This window comes from Entelurus aequoreus, linkage group LG04 (assembly GCF_033978785.1).
Source record: "Entelurus aequoreus isolate RoL-2023_Sb linkage group LG04, RoL_Eaeq_v1.1, whole genome shotgun sequence".
NCBI classification, from domain to species: domain Eukaryota; kingdom Metazoa; phylum Chordata; class Actinopteri; order Syngnathiformes; family Syngnathidae; genus Entelurus; species Entelurus aequoreus.
Genome location: NC_084734.1, coordinates 27,238,753 through 27,256,001, shown reverse-complemented (window position 1 = coordinate 27,256,001; position 17,249 = coordinate 27,238,753). Strand labels below are relative to the sequence as shown.

The window sequence follows — 17,249 nt, the reverse complement described above, 5'->3', positions numbered from 1 at the left end:
GCATATTCCGTTCAATTGACCACTAAATGGTAACACCCGAATAAGTTTCAACTTGTTTAAGTCGGGGTCCACGTTAATCTATTGATGGTAGTAGCCTAACTAACAAGGATATTAAACCCAACAGCACCTTTTAAACATTTGGACCCGTTGACACCCAGCAGTTAAATACTGTTCCTTCTGGTTGTTTTTTTAGCAGGGCAATAGTTTCCTGGTGCTGGATGAGCTGCGGTTTTCCAAGGAGATCCTCCCTAAGTTCTTCAAGCACAACAACATGACCAGCTTTATCAGGCAGCTCAACATGTGTAAGTCTTGCATACACTCTAAAGCAGTGGTCTCCAACCCCTGGTCCGGGGACCGTTACCGGTCTGTGATGCCTTTGCTACCGAGCCGCGCAGAGACATTAAATCATTTATAACCGACCACATTTTCTCCTACTTAACTTTCGCCGGACACACTTAGACTTAGACTTCCCTTTTATTGTCATTCCAATTTTAACTTTACAGTACAGATAAGAACGAAATTTCGTTACATTAGCTCATGGTAGTGCAGGATAAAAAAGCAATAAGGTGCATATATATAAATAAATAAATAGGTTACTGTACAGATAAATATATTGCACTTTTTCACATGCGTCCACGTTTATGGATGTATGTTATATTGTCGTTTTTATTCCAGCGAGTTCATCCATTTTGGGGGGAGTTGAGGGGATAATTTAATTATGATGCGTTCAAGAGTCTTACGGCCTGAGGGAAGAAGCTGTTACAGAACCTGGAGGTTCTGCTTCGGAGGCTGCGGAACCTCTTTCTAGAGTCCAGCAGTTATGTGTTTTATGTAACACGATTGCACCAAGAAAAATTCCTAGTTTTTGACCCAGTTCTCAAAAAATGGCAAAACTATTCTGTCTCTGAAAACAGTCCTTGGTGGGGGTGGGAGGAGCCTTTGCAGATTTTCTGAGCCCTGGTCAGGCAGCGGCTTTTTGCGATCTCCTGGATAGGAGGAAGAGGAGTCCTGATTATCTTTTCCGCCGTCCTCACCACTCTCTGGAGAGACTTCCAGTCTGAGGCATTGCAGGCTCCAGTCCAGACAGAGATGCTGTTGGTCAGCAGGCTCTCTATAGTGCCTCTGTAGAATAAGCTTGTTCATAGATCCATCCATCCATTTTCTACCGCGTGTCCCTTTCGTGGTCGCGGGTGGGGGTGCTGGAGCCTATCTCAGCTGCATTCGGGCGGAAGGCAGGGTACACCCTGGACAAGTCGCCATCTCATCAAAGGGCCAACACAGACGGACAGACAACATTCACACTCACATTCACACACTAGGGCCCATTTTTAGTGTTGCCAATCAACCTATCCCCAGGTGCATGTCTTTGGAGGTGGGAGGAAGCCGGAGTACCCGGAGGGAACCCACGCAGTCACGGGGAGAACATGCAAACTCCACACAGAAAGATCCCGAGCCCGGGATTGAACTCAGGACTACTCAGGACCTTCGTATTGTGAGGCACATGCACTAACCCCTGTGACACTGTGCTGTATTATAAAACTCCTAATAGGAAGTCGCTATTTGCTATATTTGTTACATCTTTATCACATGGGACAATGCACATGAATACAAATCCATCCATTTTCTACCGCTTGTCCCTTTCGGGGTTGCGGGGGGTGCTGGAGCCTATCTCAGCTGCATTCGGGCGGAAGGTGGGGTACACCCTGGACAAGTCGCCAGCTCATCGCGGGGCCAACACAGATAGACAGACAACATTAAAAAATATCAAATGTAAAGGTGCCAAATCATAGCCAAAAGCTAGGTTCCATCTAGCTAGGTCAGGGGTCGGCAACCCGCGGCTCCGGAGCCGCATGCGGCTCCTTGACCACTCTGATGCGGCTCAGCTACATACATGCCGACCCCCCCGATTTTCCCAGGAGACTTATGGATGTCAGTGTCTCTCATAGACTACTCCCAGGAAAATATAATCCTATTTACACTTTAATTACTAAATAAAGGGCGTGCCCTAATTGCACTGCAGTAATTGTCCTCTATAGCATTTACATACAGCATTCCAGTCCAGCCACATGTTGCATGTTGTTATTACTTGCTAACACAGGAGACAGCAAAGCATACTTAGTCATCAGCCACACAGCTTACACTGACGGTAGCCGTATCAAACAACTTTAACATTGTTACGTTACAAATATGCGCCACACTGTGAACCCACACCAAAAAAGAATGAAAAACACATTTCTGCAGAACATCCCACTGTAACACAACATAAACACAACACAACCATTACCCAGAATCCCATGCAGCCCTAACTCTTCCGGTCTACATTATACACCCCCGCTACCACCAAATCCCCCCACACATCAACCCCCCCCTCTCCGTGCGTTGGTTGAGCGGAAGAGTTAGGGCTGCATGGGATTCTGGGTATTGGTACCGTCAGTGTAAGATGTGTGGCTGTTGACTTAGTAGCCTTGCTGTCTGTAACGCTATCAAGCCAAAGCTGCATTCCACTTGTGGCCGAGCAGATACACTGATTGTGCAGACTCTAGAGGGCGCAAATGCAGTGTCATCACGCTCTGATATTCGGGAGTCTCCTGGGAAAAATGAGAGGTTTGGCAAGTATGACGCAAGCGACATTCATTCAAAACTCGCGGGCTGCACTAACGTCAAATTTCCACATTAAAGTACGTGCCGGTGCGTGTGTCTGAGACCCCTAGTTAACATAGCACAAAGCGTTTAAGCTTTGTATGCGGTGTTTTTCATTTTAAATTTTAAAAACATATTTTGTGGCTCCCATTACTTTCTTTAATGTGTGAAACTTGCCAAAATGGCTCTTTGAGTGGTAAAGGTTGCCGACCCCTGAGCTAGGTTGATGACCTAAGATCAGGGTAGATCATGAACAAAGTGACCATCGGAGTTAATGTGAATAACGCAGATGGAGAAGTACTAAATTGTTGCATATGATATAATAATAAAGAAAAATAATACACATCTCTTTTGGCCTAGTAAGTTAGAGTGCTGGTATTATTGCACATAATCCTATTACACAAGTAGTTAGCAATAACGGATGTTTTTACGCATGGTAAATTGCACCAAAAAAAGCTAACATTAGTGTATCTACTAGGGCTGGGCGATATGGCCTTTTATTAATATCTCAATATTTTTAGGCCTTGTCACGATACACAATATATATCTCGATATTTTGCCTTAGCCTTGAATGAACACTTGATGCATATAATCACAGCAGTAAGATGATTCTATCTGTCTACATTAAAACATTCTTGTTCATACTGCATTAATATATGCTCATTTTAAACTTTCATGCAGAGAGGGAAATCACAACTAAGTCAATTTACCAAAACTGTATTTATTAACAGTTATTAAGCAGTGGCACAAACATTCATGCCACTTCCAAAACAGAAAGTGCAAGATTGTCAGACATTTTAAAACAAGCTATTAGTGCACTTTTGTGCATGATGTCACTAAGATGACATATCAAAACAACACTAAATTAAAGTGCACTTTTTGTACAGAACGCCACTACAATAGTTTAAAACAAATAAAGTGCACTTTTGTGCATGATGACACACAAGATATTTCAATAACTGTCAAACAAAAATGAGCTGCATAATAGGAAATCAAACAGTGTATGTCCTTCGCTATGTGGTAGGTTCCTGCGGACGTTATCTCCTTCTGTTGTTGACTTTTTTTTTTTCATACGGTGTTGATCTGGAAATAGTTGCTTCGGCATTTTGTTGGTGTGGCACCGAACGGAGATGTTGACATGCAGAGTTTCAAGCACTCTTCATTCTCTAGCGGGTGACTTTTCAAATGATGCTGAACATTAGCAATGCTGCTACTTTTTGTAGCAACGCTTTTGCCGCATAATTGTTCAACATCTTCCCGCTTGAAGCCAAACCACCGCCAGACGATGGACCCTGTGCTGTTTTTCTTGGGAATGAATTCTTCCTTAATTTGTTACCAGATTCGCACCTTCTCTCTCGTATTACCACCCACACCACACCGTTAGCATCACAGCTAATGTTACCATGTCGCTACCTGTCTGCTCCGCGGGAGCGTGTGACGTTGCACACGTGACGTATGTAAGAAGGTGCGCTTGTTTTAAGTCTCTGTGAGAAGGAGAGACAAGAAAGAGTGGGAAACGCATGCAGTGTAATGACCGCAGCTAAAAGCAACTGCGTGAGAACGCATACTCGAATATCACAATATAGTCATTTTCTATATCGCACAGAGACAAACCCGCGATATATGGATATATCGCCCAGCCCTAGTATCTACGTTTGAAATATTGCACAAAATATGAATACATAACTTTTAGAATGGAAATAGAAATCTATATATTGGATCTAATGGCAAGTATTTCTAGCTTTATTGTATATCCATGCTCTTGTCCTTGAATGTGATGTATCACCTATAAGCTATTAGACACTAAAGCCAAAAAAAACTACTACTACTTGCAAAACTGAGTAAAAAACAAAAGTCTATAGTGCGCTTCTTTTGCACAGGGAAGAGGCCAGGGGCACCCACTAATTCAACGGTATGGTGAAATTTTTCATGCATTAATTTTTCATGCACTTATTTGCTATATTTATCTGCCAGACGTGGAAGGCCGGTCTGTGAAAATAATGCCTACATTAAACCGGTTCCCCGGTGCAAAAAAGGTTGGAGACCCCTGCTCTAAAGGACTGGACATTACATAATTGTATTGCTGCAATATCTTCATCTCAAAGGTGTCCTCCATACAATTGTTTACTTTACACTGGGTCTGTCAAACTGAAAAAGCACTCAGGAATCCCTTATGTTAAACATAATTAGGGCTGCAACTACCGTATTTTCCACAACTATAAGGCGCACCTTCCATGAATGGCATATTTCAAAACTTTGTTCATATATAAGGCACACCGGATTATAAGGCGCACCTATGCATCCATTAGATGGAGCTGCGCTAAAGGGAATGTCAACAAAACCGTCAAATAGGTCAGTCAAACTTTATTAATAGATTACAAACCAGCGTTCTGTCAACTCTGTTCACTCCCAAAATGAATAAACAGCTGTTTTATTATTTTCCCAGAGGTAAATTCAGTGACGTGGTGTTTTGTTTTTTTAACAACAGCAAGGTATAACATGTAGTGCAACATTTATATCACATAGTGGAGGGGAACTTTTCCCTGATTCAATAACACGTAAAAAACAGTGATACTGTTACGGTAAATCAAACGTTAGTGCAATCACAATATAGTAACACTCGAAATAGTGCAGAGCAATAACAATATCAATAACTCAACGTTGCTCAAACGTTAATGTCACACAACACACAAAATAAACATGTAAAGCTCACTTTATGAAGTTATTCCTCATCCACGAATCCCTCAAATTCTTCTTCTTCAGTGTCCGAATTAAACACCATTGATTCGTTTATGTTAAATTCTCTCGCTGCTGCTCTATTCCCGTGTTGTGAAGTGAAGTGAAGTGAAGTGAATGACATTTATATAGCGCTTTTTCTCAAGTGACTCAAAGCGCTTTACATTGTGAAACCCAATATCTAAGTTACATTTAAACCAGTGTGGGTGGCACTGGGAGCAGGTGGGTAAAGTGTCTTGCCCAAGGACACAACGGCAGTGACTATGATGGCGGAAGTGGGGATCGAACCTGCAACCCTCTAGTCACTGGCACGGCCGCTCTACCAACCGAGCTATGCCGCCCCGTTGTACTGCGTGACTGATCATCTTAAGTTTAAACTCTGCGTCGTAAGCGTGTCTCTTAATAGGAGCCAATTTTGGGTTACAAGCGCTTCTTCTTCTACGTGGGGAAAATGAACTCGGCGGCTGCTTACCGTAGAAGAAGCGCTTCTTCTTCTACGGGGGGAATTTGGTTTACAAAAACACAGGATAAGTTGTAAAATTCCTTTGTGCTGGCACATACTTGAGAGTGTTTGGTGATGGCTGGTGAAATGGTGGATGGGTGTTTTGCAATTTGGACGCATCATCAGTAGTGTGCCCCTGGGTCACTGGGCGTTTCGGCCTTATCACTAGACGCCCTCTCCAGGGGTGGCCAGCCACAGGGTGATCGGCCCAGGGCTTGCGTCAATCCCAATTAAGCATGAGTCGCTTGGTGTTGAACAGCAGACTTCTCATGGGACTATGCATGGCAGGGGCGTCCTTTTCCCTGAGTCAAGCCTAAGCTGACCGCATACCTCCTGGCTTGCTACTTGGGGGCCCAACAGGGGTCTTTCCTCCTCATGAACAGCCACTGGCTGCCTCTTTCGGCTGCCTCCGATGCAGCTTTGATGGCTATACGCAGGCGTTGGCCTCGGACTCCCAGGTCTACAAGCAATTTGGTGGTAGATCTCGCCACAAAGCCTCTGCAGCCCACCTCCACTGGACGGACCTCAGTGTTCCAGCCACGATGTTGTGCTTCAGCTGCAAGCTCGGCATAGCGTTGGTGTTTTCGCTCATAAGCCTCATCCACTGAGTCCTCCCAGGGTACTGTAAGCTCGATGATGAAAACCTTTTTTTGTGAAGGGGACCAGAGCACCACGTCCGGTCTCAGGGTGGTCACAGCAATCTCCGGAGGAAACGCAAGCTGCCGGCCAAGATCAACCAGCATCCTCCAGTCGCGGGCTAAGCATAGCTGGCCTCGCTCAGGTGGTATGGAGCCGCTCCTGACTACCTTAGCCCCTTCGCGGACAAAGGTAATGGTCTGCTGGTGGTTGGCTGCTGGTGGTGGTAGGGAGTTGATGGTTACTCGTTTGTCCTCCAGGGTGGACGCAAGGGTCTTTAGGACTTGATTGTGACGCCAGGTGTAACGTCCTTGGGTGAGACTGGTTTTGCACCCTGTGAGAATGTGCTTGAGGGTGGCTGGCATGGAACAAAGGGCACACACCGGGTCTTCGCCGAACCACTGGTGAAGGTTAACTGGTGTTGGAAGGATGTCATATGTAGCTCTGATGACAAAGCTCAACTGCCTAGCTTCCATGGCCCACATATCCTTCCAGCTGATCTTCCTCCTCTCCACACTGTCCCATCTCGTCCACTGACCCTGTTTGCCCAAAGAGACTGCCTTGGCCCATCTTGCAGCCTCTTCCTGGCGGTGTACTTCGTCCACCACCATCTTCCTCCGTTCTGGTGCTGTGGCCTTACTCCAAGCCGGGCGGGTAGCTGTTAGCCCAAAGCCTCCTCTTCCTTGCTGGACATAGCCCACAATGTCAGCATGTCTGAGGGCTGCTGTTGCTTCTTCCACTGCTTTGGCTGGTCTCCATTTACGCCCTGTCGCCAAGGTTGGTGCATTGTTGCTCACTACCAAGTCTCTGGATTCATTCAGTGTCATCTGGAGTCTTGTTTTTGCACACTTGAACTCCTCTGTGAGACTGGTGAGGGGCAGCTTGAGGATGCCATCTCCGTAGAGGCCTATGGTGGTAAGGCATCGTGGAACTCCGAGCCATTTTTTGATGTAGCCTGTGACTCCTCTTTCCAACTTCTCTACAGTCGAGATTGGGACCTCATAAACTGCGAGGGGCCACAGTATCCTGGGTAGGAGTCCGAACTGAAGGCACCAGGCCTTTAACTTTCCAGGCAGTTGGGTGTTATCGATGGACTGTAGGCCGCTGCTGATATCCTTACGTAGTTGTTGCACCTGGTCTTTGTCCTTCAGGCTTGCATCATACCACCTGCCAAGGCTCTTTACAGGCTGCTCAGACACTGTTGGGATTGGGTCATCTCCGATGAAGAATTTCAGGTCCGAGAGCACTCCCTTCACAATTGAGATGCTTCGTGACTTGGATGGTTTGATCTTCATACGGGCCCAACTGATGTTCTCTTCCAGTTTTCTGAGAAGCCTCCTGGTGCATGGGACGGTGGTGGTCAACGTTGTAATATCGTCCATGTAAGCTCTGAGTGGGGGAAGGCGCTGGCCAGAGTCAACCCGCTGACCGCCTACCACCCACTTTGAGGCGCGGATGATAACCTCCATCGCCATCGTGAATGCCAGGGGTGAAATAGTGCATCCCGCCATGATGCCCACCTCCAAGCGCTGCCAAGAGGTGGTAAAGTCAGAGGTTGTGAAGCAGAACTGCATGTCCTGGAAGTAGGATTTAACTAGGGCTGTGATGGTGTCCGGTATGTGGAAGAAGTTGAAGGCAGACCACAGGAGTTCATGGGGCACCGAACCAAAGGCGTTGGCGAGGTCCAGGAAGACTACGTGGAGATCCTTTCTCTCCGCTTTTGCCACTTGGATCTGGTGCCAGATCATGCTGAAGTGTTCTGAGCACCCAGAGAATCCTGATATACCTGCCTTTTGTACAGATGTATCGATGTACTTATTTCTTCGCAGATACTCGCCCATCCTCTGTGCAATGACACTGAAGAAGATTTTGCCCTCAACGTTTAGCAGGGAGATTGGACGGAATTGGCTGATGTTCTCTGCATCCTTCTCCTTTGGGATGAGGACTCCTCCTGCCCTACGCCACATTTTGGGTATCATCTTCTTTTGCCATGCTGTTCTCATGAGTCTCCAGAGAAACCTCAGGATGTCCGGTGCGTTCTTGTACACCTTGTATGGGACTCCATTTGGCCCCGGGGCTGATGCAGATCTTGCTCGACGCACAGTGTTTTCCACTTCTTTCCATGTTGGAGGGCCGATAGGCATATGATGTTCGGGAGGGTCAATCGGCGGGATATCTGAAGGGATGGTGAGACATTCATAGCGCCTTGGGTCAGAGTGCGTTGCTTTCAGGTGATCTTCCAGGTCTGCCTTTGTTGTTTTAAGGGCTCCACTTTTTTCCTTTGCGAAGATACTTTTGAGGAACTTGAAGGGATCTTTATAGAACCGTGTTCTAGTTTGTTCTTTCTTCCTTCTACGTTTCCGTAGGTTCTCTGCTCTGCGGAGGGATGCCAGTCGGGTTTTAATGTCGACTTGGAGCACATTTATGCCTTCCCTTTCCACTCCAGAGGCTTTTCTCCACTGTTTCCTAAGTTGTCTCCTTTCAAGGACGAGGCGCCTGATCTCATGTTGCCTCCTAGAAACTGGTGCGGTTGAGACGTTTTTTCCACCTTTCCTTACTTGCACTCCGAAGCGTTCTGACCCATATTGATAGATAATGTCCCCCATTCTCTCCAACTTCTTTTCCACTGTCCCTTGTAGTTGTTTGAGGGACAGGGCCAGGTCAGTATTGATTGTTTCCCACAGTTTCTTATCCACGACACCGGGCCACTTCACATGCAGTCTAATCCCTGCTAGTCTCCTTTCGACTGCAGGTCTAGGAGGTTGGGTCGGTTCTACCGTCGTTGTCATCAGCTCTGTGTTTGCTTCCTCCGTGACATTGGTACTGATGTACTGCAAGCTGTGGTTTGCGTCCAGTTGCTGTACTTCATTCGACTGATTTGACTCTTTTCGTAGAAAGTAGTCAATGCGAGGCCTCTGTCTCTCTTCTCTCAAACACTTCTTCTTTCCCTGGTGAACTCTCAACCCATGATGTGATGTAATGCTCCTCCAACCACAGGGACATATCTGCAGTTTGTGTCCCGTCGTCGTGGTTGTAGCTGTGGCAGTTGCAGTGTCACTCTCTTGTATTGTGCTTTCACTCATAGTCGTTTCCGGTCCAGGGTCTGTTACCGTGATGTCAGCCGATGAGTCATCTTCCGCCCCCACTCTCGCAGACTCTAGGGGTGTTTTCTTCTGTCGTCTTTTCGTAGCTATAACGGGTGCTTCCAACATGCGAAGGCATGGGAAGCTACAAGCATGGGAAGCTAGCCCATGCCTGTCCCAGTGGGGTCTATTCCCTCCTGTCAGCTGTCTTTCCACGCTGCCACAAGGACTTTCCCCTGTTGTCAGCTGATCTTTCTCAGCGGTCACTGGACTTAGTGTCCAGTTACTCAGTTTACAAAAACACAGGATAAGTTGTAAAATTCCTTTGTGCTGGCACATACTTGAGAGTGTTTGGTGATGGCTGGTGAAAATGGTGGATGGGTGTTTTGCAATTTGGACGCATCATCAGTAGTGTGGAAAAGAAGTTAGTGGCTGTTTACCGTAGTTGCGAGACCTAAACTTTATGAAAATGAAGTTTAGGTTTGTTGTGGCTCAATATTGGTCCATATATAAGGCGCACCGGATTATAAGGCGCACTGTCAGCTTTTGAGAAAATTGGAGGTTTTTAGGTGCGCCTTATAGTGCGAAAAATACGGTAACAACTAATTTGATCATCGATTAATCTGTCGATTATTACTTCGATTAATAATGCATAAAAGAGACAAACTACATTTCTATTCTTTCCAGTATTTTATTGAAAAAAAACCAGCATACTGGCCCCATACTTATTTTGATTATTGTTTCTCAGCTGTTTGTAAATGTTGCAGTTTATAAATAAAGGTTTATAAAAATAAAAAGTAGGCTATGCGCATGCACATAGCATAGATCCAACGAATCGATGACTAAATTAATCGCCAACTATTTTTATAATCGATTTGAATCAATTTATTTGATTAGTTGTTGCAGCCCTAAACATAATACTAATGAAACTACTGCTATTGGAAGTTATAATTATTTTCTTAAAAAAAGAATGGAAAGGAATTAATTAATTCCATATTAATGCTTTAAAGAGGTCATATTTTGCAAAACCAACCTTTACCTGTTTGCACCTCTTTTTGTGTATCTTATAGGGATGTAACAATATACAAATCTTACTGTATGACATTATCGTAGTACTAAGGCCACGGTACAACATAACTGCGGTAATGTAAAAAAAAAAAACATGACTAGGAAAAATTGCTTTAGTGTGGAAAATGAAATGCTACTTGTGTTAAGGATTAACACACTTACTGTAAATAAACACAAACGTAATGTGTCAATGTTGTAGTCCTATTTATTACCAACAAGAGGTACTGTATTTTCGAAGTGCAAAGAACAGTGAAGTAACAGTGTTTCAAGTAACAAGCAAACCTCTAAAACCTTCAGTTTAGTGTATTTAAACTGACATTGTAAACACATACTGTCATGAGAAAATCTTGATTGAAATTCCTCACAAATTGATGTTTGGTCTGGCTTACATCTTGTTTTTATGGCAATAATCTTTCCCGGGTGTATTTAAAGAAGCCGTATGTAGGAATCTGTGCAAAAATGGTACTGCAATCAACGTCAAAATTCTGTAGTATCCTCCCCCTCTCCATGACTGAGGTTGCCAGAAACGCAGCCAAATCCAGCTCGATCGACTGGGCTACTCCAAGGAATTTCAAACTTCCACTCCGTCTTACTAGGGATTGAGGTGCTGGGACCACAATAGCTGAATAGACAAGCGTTTTGTCAACAACAAATCTCTAATTTGTAATTTTACACAGAAATTAAGCTTTTAGGAAATACGTCGTGCCTGCATACAATATTACAACAGATGGCAATCATATGGTTATTGTCAGTACTATCAGAGAACAAAGACTAAAACGAACTACAACCAACGCTAGCAATGGTTATAATGGTGAAAATAAGTAGAGCATGTTTAGCAACCTAATGTACGCCCAAAGCTAAAGAGGAAACATTTTACCAAGGTATGCTTATAGGCTACACAAATGAGGAATTCTTTTATCCTGTGATTTGGCTGTCTCCATACGTTTCACATTGCAATTACAGCCTTGCTAATGTTGGAACCCATTTCCTCAGTGTATCAGCATATTAAGAACGAAATAGGCACTGACACTACCCATATCGACAGGTTTTATTTGTCTAAAATATATATTTTTCCCTGTCAGTTCAATTACACATCGACATACAGGCTAACAGGCATATATTTCCCCCGTTAGTCTATATGTTGATGTGTCATCGAACTGGGCTATACGTACTGTATGCTCCCATTGGCCAGGCTAGCATGCTAAGCATTCATCGCACGAACATACTAGCTTTGTTAGACAAGATCGTAGACTGTATTGGATGATATAGTTTACATACGGAATGTCCATTTCCATTAATCACAAGTAATAAGAAAACGTAAATGCCTTACTTGCCTATCAAAGAGGAAATTAGCAAGTTTGGTGTCAGATGAAAACATTTTCTCTGCCTTCAATCCTCTCCATCTTTCAAAGGCATCCACAATAAAAAATTGTATTTTGTTCCTGGCTTTGTCATGAAAAGTTGAGAATCATAAGTCCTTTTGGATTTAATAAAGTCTGACCTGATTAGTAACTTTACCAGTGGCAGCAGCTAGACAAAGATGGCGGTGCATAACTAGCAACCTTGATGTAACACACTCACAGACTTTCTCATTGGTCAAATGGTGGAGGGCGAGACATCGAAATTAAAACAATAACAAGATTTTGGGGCTGTAAATCAAATTTAGAAATTAGTATATTCCGGCTGAATTACTGTTATCAGTTATAGAGGTATTCAAAAAGAACATAATTTATTAATGCCTTTTGACATATCCGGGCCATTAAATGATGTCTTGACATGAAATTCTTACATATGACTCCTTTTAATCAAGTGACTTTCAGGTTGCTTGTATTTCTGGACTTTTAGACACTTTATTTTGCGTGTCCGTCATGTTTTCTTCTCTTTGTTTTGCTTGACTGCAAAGCCAAAATGCGTCCAAACGTCCTATGCGGAAGGATCCACAAATTTGAGTTTTCTGCTCTGCTCCTGCAATCTTTTATTGGGCTGCGCTGTACATGTGCGCTGTGCAGGGAACTATGAGAACTGTGGTTTGCTTCTCAGAACAACTCACTCAATAGTGCCAGAAAAGAACTACACTGGCGGTTGTACAACCAGTTACACGTTATGGCATTGTTGTGAGAATTTTGAAGCCGCTGTACCGCGTTATTTACAATATTGTTGCATTCCTAGTATTTGGGATCCTTTTCTTCTGAAAATTTGAGTCCAAGCTATTGGGGCATGGCGGAGATATTAATGAAACACTTCTGCTTCTTCCCAAATGAGCTGTTTGGAATTTGAGACAATTGTGATGTATTTTGCCATTGTTACGTCAGCTGGTATATCCATACCTGATATATGGTTATTTTTCTCTATCCTCTTGTTGTGGGGCAGACAGGCTCATACACGTACATGAGGGATGTAACAATGTTAAAAATTCCTATCACGGTTATCGTGACCATAATTACCACGGTTGTTATCGCGGTATTTTTGGATGTGCTCAAAAATAACTTGTACACACACTGAAATTTTTTGACCAAGTTATTTTTTTAATGACTGAAATAGACACTGCTAGAAAAGCCACCAGTTTGCAGGTTTTGTGTTTATGCTTCACTGAAAGTGTTTTAGTCTTAGTACTTTTTCTGTTTTAATGACCAAGCTTTTATTGTTTTAAATATTGGTTTGCTCTGTAGCACTTCAAGATGTATTCACCGTAAATGAAAAGTCCCTAACAAATAAAATCTGTTCAGTCGTCCTTAAACGCACCGTTAAAACACCTCAGTTCAATTCCCATTAGTATAGAACATGTACTGTGTCCTAAGATTGTACAGCTTTTATGTTCAATGTGCACAATTAAATAGCTTTGTTACTCTGACAGCAAAGTGGTTATATATGTTTAGATTGGGGGTATGTTGTTTCTTATGGGGAAAGACGTTAATGTCACTTGTTGTCATGTTATCATTTAAGCTAGCGATCTGGCACCAGTCAGTGAGTTTATCAAAGTGCAGTTATCATCACGATTTTCCGATTATTAATTTAAAACGGTGATACTAATCGTCAGAATTTTTACAGTGGTTATTATTAATACGTATTAAAATAGTTTAGTCCCTAATGCACATGCATGCTAAAATCCGCCGCTGTTGCTTTCTCTAATAAAAGACGCAGTCAAAGGCAGCTTGGCCTGTAGGAGAACTTCGTCACGTAAAATAAGACCACCCAAAAATGGCACTCTCAGAAAGTGGTTTAAAAATGTCTGTGAAACAAAATGTATGCACAATTTCATGTTATGTCAACCATAAGGGAAGGGTTTTAAATGTAGGAAACGCATAATATGACCTCGTTAATTAAAAAAAAAATTGTTTTAATTCTCACGTCTTAAGTAATACTGTACTTTAAATAACTGTCAACCCTCCCGTTTCCGCCAGGAAACTCTCATAGTTGCACTTTTTTTCCCGGCATCTTCCCTTTCCTGTTATTTTTCCTTGAATGTGTTTCATTAGTTGCGAAAAAACAATTTTCTTCATGGTACTGCCAATGTGCATGTACAGTACATAAGGGATAATGCACTCATGGACAACGATGTGTAAAAACCTGATTTTAATCTTTTACATGAGTAGAATCGGTAGAGTTGATAAGGCTATACTATTGTATTTTGTTAATTTACATACATGTTTTACACCACCTACAACTTATTAAAGCATGACAATTACAATTATTAGGATGTTGTATATTTGTGTAAAGATATAACTTACTCAGCGTTATTTATTTTGAAATTGCCGTTTTGTGGGCGGTCTTATTTACGCGCTTCCACTTTGACTGTCTTCTTCCCATCATCTTTGTTATAGTTTTTAGTGGTTCCTTATGGAATGTACTGACAGATATAGGTTTCGTACTATACGCTACTTTGTATTTGAAATAGCAACAGCGGCGGATGCGTGTGCGCGTACGAGCCAGTCTGCCCCACAACAAGAGGATAGAGAAAAATAAGTGTATTGACTTCAACATCTGACTATAATGGCGGACTTGGGCAAAGCTCTTCGGATAAAACTTTACTATATATGGAGATATCCGCTGACGTAACTAGCGACAAATACATCATTAGCTACTCAAAATTTAAACGGTTATTTCGAAGCAAGTATGAAGTAAGTAAAGATTGTTAAATAAATATCTCCACCATGCCACCAGGGTTTGATTTCACATTTTCAGGACTTGGGGAAATCCTAAATGGACACAAATAGGTGCCAACAGGCAAGAACAGTTGGTTTTGATAATAGGACCCCAGTAAGTTGTGATTTATAAAATTATTTTAATGAGATTGTCTCGGTTTTAAATAAGGGTCAAGATGTATATCAGAATTCTTCTTCTTTGTACTTTGTAAACACTTTGAGTTTGAACAGTTTCCTTAATTGAATCATTTTAGTACATAGTACATATTCTTTGCTCTATCCAATCCATAATTTAGCTCAACATAATACTGATATGCTAAAGGTTGTTGTTGTTGTACTCACACACAAATGGTACGTGCTCAAATGCAGCTGAATGATTCTTAGACCATGAGAAACTTAAGTATCTAGACTGATGAGGTAAAGATTGAACTTTTTGGCGTAAATTTTTAGTCGTCATGTTGGGAAGAAACCATGCTAAGCTCATCGCCTAAACACCTCTACAGTGAAGCATGGTAGTGGCAGGAACTAGGCTACTAGTCAGGATAGATGGAAATATTAAGATTAAAGATACCAATGATTGTCACACACACACACACTAGATGTGGTGAAATTTGTCCTCTGCATTTGACCCATCCCCTTGGGGAGCAGTGGGCAGCAGCGGCGCCGCGCCCGGGAATCATTTTGGTGACTTAACCCCCAACTCCAGCCTGTGTTGCTGAGTGCCAAGCAGGGAGGTTATGGGTCCCATTTTTATAGTCTTTGGTATGACTCGGCTGGGATGAATGCAGAAATGTACAGACACATCCCGGATGAAAACCGTTTTATAAATTGTCTTTAGAGCTGCAATGTACAGTGTTTGTTGTACTGATACTGACAACCCACACCAGGGCTGTAAGTGATTGTACATATCATAACTCATTCAGATGGATTCCGTAAAGTGATGCACCCCGAGCAAGGCATCGTGAAGCAGGAGAGAGATGTTCCTGTGGAATTTCAGCACACTTATTTCAAACAAGGACAGGATGACCTGCTGGAGAATATCAAGAGGAAGGTAAATTCTCAACTATCGTATTATTCAAATACCCTCGCCTTCAAATATTGCAGCTCCACCACATTGTGGATTTTTGTTGTTTTGTTATTTTTAAGCATATTCTACAACATTTCTTCCTTAAATTTAGCATTTTTCAAGCATTATAATGGATAAATGTATTAAAAATATCAATACTACAGTAGTATTGATTAGACCAAACCAATCAGAGCACACTGTTCAGTATTGTGGGCAATAATTGACACAGTCCCAAGCAGTATTACTAAATTGGATTAAAAGAGTGTTAAGGTGACTAAAGGGTGTTATTTCATATCTAGAGGGCTCTGATAATGTCAAACATTTATTTAGAAGGTATTAAACAGTTTCCATGCTCTTGTTAATAAAATATTCCATTTATAATGAATGATTCTTACTTCATGGAAATTCATTTTTCATGGTCATGTCCAGAACCGGTTGACAGTGATAAATGACGGATTACACCATACAATTCTGTCTTCCAGGTTTCCAGCACTCGGCCTGAGGACAATAAGATCCGACAAGGAGACCTGTCGAAGATCCTGGCTAGTGTTCAGAGTGTTCACAGCAAGCAGGAAAACATTGATGTCAGGTTGGCAACACTGAAAAGGTTGGTGCAGCCTACCGCACGAAAGATTGCAAACCCAAACACAGATGTTTAGTGTTTCTCCTGGGTTTAGAGTATTTTTAGAGTGCGGATGCACATACTTACCTGACGTAGCTGCGATTGCTTTACAATTACATTTGGACCATTAATTGATACGCTGACACAAATGACTGTGCTGTAGTGCAGTCTCTCCTCCACGGTTGTGTTTAACAAACTTTCCTAATAGAAAGACTCAGTTCATCCACTCAGTCAAAATTAAGACGTTATTAAAAGATTGTGATTGTTCCTCCACATGTGATACAGAGAACAGATAATACATTTTAAAAGTGAACATGTACACTACCGTTCAAAAGTTTGGGGTCACATTGAAATGTCCTTATTTTTGAAGGAAAAGCACTGTACTTTTCAATGAAGATAACTTTAAACTAGTCTTAACTTTAAAGAAATACACTCTATACATTGCTAATGTGGTAAATAACTATTCTAGCTGCAAATGTCTTGTTTTTGGTGCAATATCTACATAGGTGTATAGAGGCCCATTTCCAGCAACTATCACTCCAGTGTTCTAATGGTACAATGTGTTTGCTCATTGGCTCAGAAGGCTAATTGATGATTAGAAAACCCTTGTGCAATCATGTTCACACATCTGAAAACAGTTTAGCTCGTTACAGAAGCTACAAAACTGACCTTCCTTTGAGCAGATTGAGTTTCTGGAGCATCACATTTGTGGGGTCAATTAAACGCTCAAAATGGCCAGAAAAATAACTTTCAT

At 42.4% G+C, this 17,249-nt stretch overlaps 1 protein-coding gene across 2 annotated transcripts in view; it reads left to right on the top strand.

Annotated features, from left to right (window-relative positions):
- LOC133648414 (heat shock factor protein 2-like) overlaps nt 1-17,249 on the top strand; it is a 33,172-nt gene that overhangs the window by 402 nt on the left and 15,521 nt on the right. Inside the window, exons 2-4 of one of the 2 annotated variants that reach the window (XM_062044477.1) lie at nt 197-302; nt 15,731-15,858; nt 16,356-16,480. In XM_062044477.1, coding sequence (XP_061900461.1) covers nt 197-302; nt 15,731-15,858; nt 16,356-16,480 — 359 coding nt within the window. Of the gene's footprint in view, nt 1-193; nt 303-15,730; nt 15,859-16,355; nt 16,481-17,249 lie in introns of both variants that reach the window. The other variant, XM_062044476.1, reaches the window with a different exon arrangement.